Source organism: Pseudorasbora parva, chromosome 18 (genome assembly GCF_024679245.1).
Source record: "Pseudorasbora parva isolate DD20220531a chromosome 18, ASM2467924v1, whole genome shotgun sequence".
NCBI lineage: Eukaryota > Metazoa > Chordata > Actinopteri > Cypriniformes > Gobionidae > Pseudorasbora > Pseudorasbora parva.
This window is the reverse complement of record NC_090189.1, coordinates 4,883,486-4,893,695: the sequence shown is the minus strand read 5'-3', so window position 1 is coordinate 4,893,695 and position 10,210 is coordinate 4,883,486. Positions and strand designations below refer to the sequence as shown.

Genomic DNA, 10,210 nt, shown 5'->3' with positions numbered 1-10,210 from the left:
TGGTTGGTGTTGTTTGTTTGCTTTGTTGTCCTTCTGTGTTACGTAGGACTTCCAGCTGCGGTAAGGTCCACCTCTTCCTGTGGGGATTGGACCGTAGAAATGGATGAGGGTATAAAACCATCCCTTCCGCTTCCAGCAGACGAGCTGTTGCGATTCCGGGCCGGTCGCACTTCTCCTGTCTCCTCTCCAGCCGTCAGACCGCTATTATGGATTCTTTTGATTTTTGTTAATTAAGTCTATGTTTATCTTTCTTTTGCTTGTTTCGGTAATGGATGTTTTGTAGGGTTGACCTGCCCTTTTATTTTTGCAATTTCGTTCGCTCTGTTTTGTTAGTGTAGTTTAGGGTAATTTGTTGGATTTTGATTTCTTACCTCGAGGGAAGTTAGTTTGAATTTTTATTTGTTTTCCCTTTTTTGTTTGTTATTTTGGGCCTTGGGTCTTCCTGACGATTATACATCCGTTTCATAAATGTTAGTTTAATTTTCTAATTTATGACAATTGACTTTACTTAATAAATGTTTATTCTTTTCTTCTTGAATTCTGGATTTATTGAATTATTAATTTTTTTGGTCTGACGACTGGGCTGGGGAGTCATATTTTTATTTAATTCATTTATTACGGTCTAACCCTAGACGGATCGTAATAAGTTTAAATGCAGATTAATCTTCCCAGCGCTGAATTTTGCAAGTACAATGTAAAAACACATTATGAATTTAAATGTCAGCACATAGTAGTTAAGGCCACCTAATATAAAGTGAGTCCGAAAGGAACATTCATAAAAACCCCACATTTAAATGAATGTGTAACTGATTCTTATCTAGAACATTCAGCTAATGTATCAAACAACATGAAGACAATCAAATAAACAAAAACATATTTTGAAGAGATGAAAAAATCTGCTTTAAAAAAAGACAATAAAAGTAATTAAATAATTATTCACTACAATAAGTGTGCAGCAAGAACTTATTTTCTACCAAATCATCATTGATCAAAAAATCAACTATAGAGTTATTTAACAGTTAAAACCCTTTGATTACATGTAAACAACAGTAATTTTATTAATTAATCAGTCTTAAGTTTTGTTCCCTTTTATTTCTCATATAAAACAGTGCATTACATACATTATTGGCCATACACCAATCAGGCATAACATTACAACCATTATAACATCATATATTCAGGTGAAGTGAATAACACTGATTATCTCTTCATCATGGCACCCGTTAGTGGGAGGGATATATTAGGCAGAAAGTAAACATTTTTCCCTCAATGTTGATGTGTTAAAAGCAGGAAAAATGGACACACGTAATGATTTGAACGAGTTTGACAAGGGCCAGATTGTGATGGCTAGATGAATGAGTCAGAGCATCTCCAAAACTGCAGCTCTTGTGGTCTGTTCCCGGTCTGCAGTGGTCAGTATCTATCAGAAGTGCTCCAAGGAAGGAACAGTGGTGAACCGGCGGTCATAGGCGGCCAAGGCTCATTGATGCACGTAGGGAGCGAAGGCTGGCCTGTGTGGTCCGATCCAACAGACAAGCTACTGGAGCTCAAATTGCCTTGGGCAATGTTTTGCTGGGAAACTGTGGGGCATGTGCCACCTACCTAAGCAATGTTGCAGACAATGTGCACCATTTTATAAAAACGGTATTCCCTGGTGGCTGTGGCCTCTTTCAGCAGGATAATGCACCTTGCCACAAAGCAAATATGGTTCAGGAATGGTTTGAGGAGCACAATTAGTTTGAGATGTTGACTCGGCCTACAAATTATCCAAATCACAATCCAATTGAGCATCTGTGGGATGTGCTGAACAAACAAGTCTGATCCATGGAGCCCCACCTCACAACTTACAGGACCTGCTGCTAACATCTTGGTGCCAGATACCACAGCACATCTTCAGGGGTCTAGTGGAGGCCATGCCTCGACAGGACCAACACAAGATTAGGTCAAAATGTTATCGGTGTAATAAACTCCATTCAACCGAAAACTACCCCATGACTTAACTTCACTGATTTCAATTATCCACATTTTTTGTTTAATTTCAAGAGTTAGTTCTTAACATCATTGAGCAGCTCATGAACATTCACAGTTTTAATAAACTGACGCTACCATTGTTTCACAGGTGCTTTCACTCACTTAGACAACAATGCGTTTTCTTATGAGTCTGTAGATTAGAGGAGAAGGTGAATCTCCTCCCACATGAAGAGCACTGGTGTGGCTTTTCTCCAGTATGAACTCTCTCATGATCTTTCAGGTGTCCTGACTGAGAGAAACTCTTTCCACAGTGTGAGCACTTGTACGGTTTCTCTCCAGTGTGAATTCTCTGGTGCATTTTTAAGGCACTGGATGTAGTGAAGCTATTCCCACAGTCAAAGCACACATAAGGTCTCACACCAGTATGAACTCTTTTATGATCTATCAGGTGTCCTGGCTGAGTGAAGCTCTTCTTACAGAGTGAGCACTTGTACGGTTTCTCTCCAGTGTGAATTCTCTGGTGTATTTTTAAGGCACTGGATGTAGTGTAGGTATTCCCACAGTCACCGCACATATATGGTCTTATACCAGTATGAATACGCTGGTGAACTTGTAAATTTTTTAGAAATGAAAAAGTCTTTACACATTCTGAGCACTTGTACGGTTTCTCTCCAGTGTGAATTCTCTGGTGTGATTTTAAGTTGCTTGATGTACTAAAACTTTTCCCACAGTCAAAGCATGTATGAGGTCTCACACCAGTATGAATGGTCTGATGATCTTGTAAATTTTTTAGTAGTGAAAAACTCTTTCCACAAAAGGAGCAAATGTGAGGCTTCAAACCAGTATGAACTTTAAGGTGTGATCTTAAGTTTTGGACAGAAACAAATGTTTTCTCACACTGATCACAGCTGAAAGACTTCACCCCAGTGTGACAGCGCAGATGATCACTGAGATTTCTTTTGTAAGTGAAACTCTTTCCACACTGGGTGCAGGTGAACGGTCTTTCTCCAGTGTGAAGTCTCATGTGCTCATTTAAATTCTTTTTATGTATGTAACTCTTTCCACACTGAGTGCATGTGAACAGATTTTCGCCAGTGTGAGATTTCATGTGTTTCTTAAGGTCTGATTTATGCACATAAAACATTCCACACTCTGAGCAGGTAGAAAATCCTTTGACTCCAGATTCTCCAGCTTGTTCTTGTGTGAAATGCTCTTCAGTCTTTGAAACAACTGCTTTTTCCTCTTCATTTTTGAGGTGAAGTTTTTGAAACTTGTCTTCGTTCACTTCCTTCGGATCTAAAAATCAACATTAAATTCCCAAAATTCAATTAAAGGAGGACAAATGAGAAACAGAGAAATAAAGTAAATTTTACATTAAGCACAAATCTAGTTTACTACGGTGTCTAATATTATCTAGTTTTAGATGTACAGAGCATCCGGAAAGTATTCATAGTACTTGACTTTTTCCAAAAATGTTATATTACAACCTTATTCTAAAATGGATTAAATTCATTATTTATTTATTTTTAATGAGTATTCACAAACTTTGCCATGACACTCAAAATTGAGCTCAGGCGCATCCTGTTTCCGCTGATCATAGTTGATATGTTTCTATAACTTGACTAGAGTCCACCTGTGGTAAATCCAGTTGATTGGTCATGATTTGGAAAGGCACACACCTGACTATATAAGGTCCCACAGTTAACAATGCATGTTAGAGCATAAATAAAACCATGAAGTCCAAGAAATATAATTGTCTGTAGAACTCTGAGACTCTTTGGCCTGAATAGCAAGTGTCATGTCTGGAGGAAACCAGGCACAGCTAATCACCTGGCTAATACCATCCCTACAGGGAAGCATTGTGGTGGCAGCATCATTCCGTGGGGATGCTGTACAGTGGTAGGAACTGAGAGACTAGAGCCCCTTTCACACAGCGATGCCGGCAAATACACGGATAATGCGACCCGGCATTTGTTCCCGAGCCCCTAGATTTGGTCCATTTTTACTGACAGTGAAATACCGTAATATGTGCGCTTTCACACACAACCCGTAATGGTCCCAGATTAAGTTGACACCTGACATATGGATGTGACGTATAATGGCGAGCGATCTCAGCTTCAGTACGGATAGTAAGGAGCTCCGTGGTCTCGACTTGTGTCCAGTTTGCGCACATTTCTGCTTGTTTAATTTTAGTTTCTTTTGTATACGAACACTCTCTGCGTTTAAAACACAGACGAGCTCTTCTGGCACTGCAGGGTTATGTTATTGAAAAATCAAGCTCTAGGAGTCGCACAATAACTACGTACACATTGCGGCATTAGTTTTGGCTTTTGTTCACACAGCGCTCGTCATCACAATTATTGAAATTTAATTGCATTCGTTACTTGCGTTACTCTCTTTTGTGAAAAACAAACTCAAATCTAGGCCCTTGCCTTGCTCTCAAATCTCAAATCACTTGACTTATTTTGCCTATAATAAAAAAATATAAGAAAAGTGAAAAACACTTGGAGCATTAACTTGGGCAATAACTTCCCCAACACTGCAAAGGACACAGCCAAGATAACAAGCCAACTCTGTGAATGTCCTTGGGTGGCCCAGCCAGAGCCTAGACTTGAACCATATTGCACATCTCTGGAGAGATCTGAAAATGGCTGTGCACTGACGCTCCCCATCCAACCTGGTGGAGCTTAGGTGTGCTAAGCTTGTAGCATCATCCTCAAAAAGACTTGAAGCGGTAATTGGTGCCAAAGGTGCTTCAATAGTCTTCAACAGTATTGAGCAAAGACTGTAAATACTTACGCAGAAAGATTTCAAACTAATTTCTTTCATATTCTCATTATAGGGTATTTTTTGTACAATTTTGAGTAAAATGAATTTAATCGATTTTGGAATAAGGCTGTAACATAACAAAAGGTGAAGCGCTGTGAATACTTTCCCTATGCACTGTATTGTTATTAGGGGTGTGCACAAATATCTGAATATTCAATCTGTATTATAATATTATTTGAAAAATACTATTCCAATAATAGCATGTTGCTTTGCTGGCCATAAATGCAGTGAATCCGTGATAAATCCCACTAAAACTCACAGGTATAACTAAATCCACTAAGTAGCGCTATGGTGTGGGGTAGTAAGTTGATCGTATTTAATCACAATGTCGTCGTCTGCCTCGCAATGTTTGGAATTACTTAGATGAAAATTGAAAATGATCTTACAAAATAGAGTTACTTTTTTTATTTTTTATTAATGAAACTAAGTTATCATATTATCACGACCACAATGAAAAATAAATAAATAAAAATCACATGAAATCCCACAACATCCGTCGAATGAGGAAAGACAGCTGTTCGTCGCTGCATTCACAAGTGCAGGTAAGCACAGATGTTCTCAGAGTGAGAGCGAGATAACTTATGATAGCAAAATGATCTTGAAACATATGCTTCCTTTAAGTTTCGAGGGTTTAAGAACAGAAAACACAAAATGCTGTTAGAAACTTCACTTAACACATTATCTTTGTGTCTCTGCGATGTCTGTCAGTGGGGAACGTTTTCTCTCCTGAGAATAATATAATCTAAAATAAATGATATTGTTTGTTTTTCTCAACATGAAAGTGTGAAACAATACAAACACGATAACCAAACCGACTCGAGTGTATATGTACGTTCGGCACGAGAACTGGCTTTTCTCTGCTTTATCAGTGTTTATTAGCTTGTAATGTTTTTGTTCTTTAGGCCTATTTTTTTGGCATACACATATTGTTTAATGTTTTGAACTGAAAGAAAACCTTAAGATATAGCATAAGCATGTTGTGCATATTGCATAATCTTAAGCTTGTTCAGAAATGGCGATAAATAAATAAAAATACCATGTCTTTTAATTTATTTTTTATAATGCATTTTAAATAAATTAATATTCAAATATTCATTATGAGCCCAAATATTCAAATACAATATTTTGGGCAAATGCCCATCCCTAATAATTATTAATAATATATATATATATATATATATATATATATATATATATATATATATAGTACATTTTTATGCAATGTCCTATGTAGAGGACACCAGAGCTCAGTTTAAAAAAATAATAATATTGTTCTGTCTTTTCATCTGAATGTTCTTCATTAAAGAGAATAAAGGAAAACACCAACCTGTTTGTTCCTCTGTTTCTTCATCTTTTATTCTGCAGGGTTCTTCCTTAAACTCCATCTTTACAATTGTATCATAATAGTTTCTCCTGCTGCTGCTTCTTCTTCTCCTCCTGTGGGAAGATGGGAATATTCCCAGCATTTAAACTCTCATGAACGGCTGTGGGAGCGGCTTCACTGACTGAAGGTGTGAATTGTGGTCGCTGTTGCTCATTTAGCAGATGATCATCACACTTACAATCTCTGTATTATTCAGCTTTAAGTGTTTTGATCAAACTGCTGTTTAGAAACAATTCAACTTATCCAGCTGATTTGTATGTGACAACCATTAAAAATTTTAAACACAACAAATTTTAATGTGAAAAACAGTCTACGTTTCTCGAGTGTAATGAACAAAGCAGTCAGTCAATTTATATTTTTTTCTGAGCGATTGATTCACTAAATCAACCGACTCGTTTAGTCGTTTGGATTTATATTTCTCCTAATAAATGATAAATGAATGTACTCACAGTGTGAAAGCATCAGATTTAGAGCAGAATGAACGGCTGTGGTCCACTTCTCATGTTTATGTTCCTTCTTCCCTCACTCATTTCTCTTCTTCTCTATTCTCGGATGTGTGTCGTTGCTTCGGTTGCTCGAGCGCCTCCATTGGAGGAAAACAATCCAACTCTATATATCTTCATAGACCGAATGTGTTATCTATTATCTTGGCATAATTTATCTCGCCACTAGTTTTCGTTTGGGATAATATATGTAATAATAAAACATAAAAATATTATTTTAGAAATAATATTTATTGGTGACAGTTGATTTATCAATGAGCATTTAGGCCTATTTAGTCTTTAAATGTCCAAGGACCACTCAAATGTTTTGATGCTTCCCTATTATTGCTATGCCTGTGTCAAAGAAGAAATATCAAATTCAGTTATTGTTTACTTTGGTTTTCTGTTAACCCCCAGTTACTTAAATTACTATTAATTAATGGTAGCCTAAGTTGTGCACACGGTAGGCTACATTAAAAAATATGACAACATTTTGCATATGGACCTCATTTATGCTGCCGAGTTAGTTTTAGCATGTCAAAAATGTTGTTTTATGCTTATTTTTATACACATTTGTTGTTGGCTATGCGGTTGGATTTCAGCTCTCAAAAGATCTGATCCTGGGTCAGTGTGAACAGTAAAACATTGACTATAAATTTAGCATTGAGCGACCTTGAGGTCTGGATTAATCAGTAACAATGCAAATACTTTGAAAAGAGTTTATTTTCTAATTATGTGATGTCATGGTATTAAATGTCTTTATACCGTATTTTCCGGACTATAAGTCGCTCCGGAGTATAAGTCGCATCAGTCAAAAAATGCATCATGACGCGGAAAAAAACATATATAAGTCGCACTGGACTATAAGTCGCATTAGGGCAGAGCTGGAGCCGCGCGCATGCGAGCACGCGAGCACCCGCGCGCGCATGCGAGCACCTGCTCGCGTGCACTCGCTCGTGCCCGCTTCACTGCATAACCCGAGCAGAAGAAAGAAAGTTTGAAGTGAGTGAGAAACTTGTAAGGGACTGGCGAAAAGCAGAGGTTACTTTAACTGTGATGAAGAAGAAAAAGAAATCTACTTGCGGACTGTAAGCAAGATGGCCAGAGCTGAAGGAACGAGTCCACAGACGATTGAACTCTCTGCCGGGAGAGGCGCAGCCGCGCGAGACGAACGCTGTGAGACTCGTTCTCCGCTGCATATTTTACAACATGCTGTTTGTGTTTTGCAGAATAACATTTTCTTTATGGGGGCATTTTGTTTGTGTTCAGTCTTTCTAAGTTGTTGTCTATAAGCATATATTAGGCTACAGGCCAGCATAGAGCGCATTCTCGCGGCTATATGTTTATTCTTGTCAGTCAGTATGAATTCAATTTGATATATAAGTCGCACCTGACTATAAGTCGCAGGACCAGCCAAACTATGAAAAAAAGTGCGACTTATAGTCCGGAAAATACTACTTGCTGTGGACAAACCCTGTAATGAAATCAACTGGATCCTCAGTTATTGTAAAGTTTTAACAAAGACCAGATTAACTTTAAAAGAAAAAAGAAAGAGGCTAAACCAGTTCAGGCACTTTCTATATTTGCCTCCTGTGTCACCAAAGCAGTTCAAAATTTACTCAGTCATTTCCTGGTGGAGTCTGCTGTTCTCTACTGCGCTTTAGTAGTCGTCTTCTTCAGGGATTTAAATGAAGCAAACTGAAGTACGAATTAAAATAAGAATCAATATTCCCAGATCTGGATCTAGGTGAGTGTTTCATGTTGTCATTTGTTTTGTAATTCTAGATCACATTCAGATTACAATAGCTCTGATTTATGACAACTCAGTAAATTACAAACTGCATTGCAGAATTTGAGTTGAAGCAGAAAATGCATTCATTTTGCTTTTAATCAAAAATATGTTATACTTTACAATACGATAGCACTAATATGCATTAATTGATGCCTAACTAATAATCATAAGTTAATGAATTACTCCTGAAGAACTTAACCATTTATTTATAATTACTGCATCAGCAACTAATAAAGATTCTATATTATTAATATATTTAGTAATTTTTATTAGTTAAATGTGTCATAATGTATTAATTTCCTAATAACATAAAATACTAACTATTAATGTAAATTAATGTGTTAATACTACAATGGGTCGAAGCCATGTATTTCTCTTCAATAAGGATGCGGTTATATATTTTCTGTGTTTTACAGATGTTCTCTGAAATCTCAAAATAAAAAAAATAAGACTAAATGCCAGTAATATGACAAGAAAACTAAAGGAGATGCAAGAGATAGAACAAAACGCAGCCGAAGAAGAAAAGCCAGATGAAGGCAAACCTGCACAGAAGGAAAAAACAATGGATACAGGAAAAGAAAATCCCTGTGGATTCAGAAAACATCTAATTCTGCAGCTGAGAAACAGTCTGGACAAATATCGACCAAAGTGTAAGAATGCACAGACAATTTTTGAGTAAACTTGGGTTTTTAGTTCTTCTAAATGCTTGTTGAAAAAAAGTGAAATCCTGAAATATAAATCAGTTTGTTATAACCCAATAGTTTTTAGGTTTTTAGGGTGGAATATGATCAAGTGACTCAAACCGTAGCCTAACATCTATTTGTTTCATCAGTCTCTCTTGATGCAGACAGACCTGCAGAGAAATTCAGAGATGAGGTGAGAGATTCATAATCAGCTCATAATCATAGAATAAATCATCTGCTTGTGTTTTGATTTCTAACAGTGTGTTTTTCTCTTCAGAAAGAGCCCGTTTTTCTCATCTAACAGGCAGAACGTTCTTCACGTCACTTTCAGTCGATGATTCAGAAGGAGACTGGAATGCAAAACACTATTTTCCTCTGAAAATGCTCAGTTTTAAAGTGTTCATGACTATAACTATAACTGTACTGTGTACATATTTAAACTGATTTTTAAAAAATATTTGTGTACACAGACAATGTAAAAGAAGCAACCCTGAGATCAAATTTCCTCCTATTTGAACCGATAGTTCATGCAGCACTTTCACAAGCTGTCTAGAGGTCGCAGGCACTTTATGGCATTCTTCAAACGTGTCATTACTTCCATTTAAAAGGTATTTTTATCTTAAGAACCTCATAACTAGTGTCAAGTGTCTTGTTCAAGTGCACAATGACCTGTTTTTGAGCTACATGAAGCACATGATCCGCAGGGATTAAATGTCTGTATTATTTGGATTCAATTGAAAACTTTGTGAAATTCATGCAAGTTTCAAAGTGTATTTACTACATTACACTGCGTCTGTTTATACCTGAAAGAGTTCTCAGTCCCGAATGTATTATTAAATGTCTAAACACCCATGTTTTTTGCAACAACTAATAAATATATAATTTAGCCAATATGTGGCTGTCTGTGTAACCTCACTTATTTCAGACAGAACGGTCTATAGAATATAAAGCAATCATTGATAAATACATGTGCTTAGTTCTAGAAGTCATTTGTAATGAAATAAGTAAAGTAGTAATATAAAACTGTTGACGAATTTGGTATTTTTTGCATAGATCTGCTTTGGATCTA

The 10,210-nt window shown here is 36.8% G+C and overlaps 1 protein-coding gene across 1 annotated transcript in view; it reads right to left on the bottom strand.

The window, feature by feature from the left end:
• Positions 1–1,072: 1,072 nt before the first annotated feature.
• LOC137047055 (zinc finger protein 420-like) overlaps positions 1,073–10,210 on the bottom strand; it is a 29,404-nt gene continuing 20,266 nt past the window's right edge. Inside the window, exons 7-9 of the mRNA XM_067424595.1 lie at positions 6,634–6,669; positions 6,128–6,231; positions 1,073–3,267 (exon numbers count right to left, since the gene is read on the bottom strand). Coding sequence (XP_067280696.1) covers positions 2,126–3,267; positions 6,128–6,231; positions 6,634–6,669 — 1,282 coding nt within the window. The 3' untranslated portion in view covers positions 1,073–2,125. The remainder of the gene's footprint in view (positions 3,268–6,127; positions 6,232–6,633; positions 6,670–10,210) is intronic.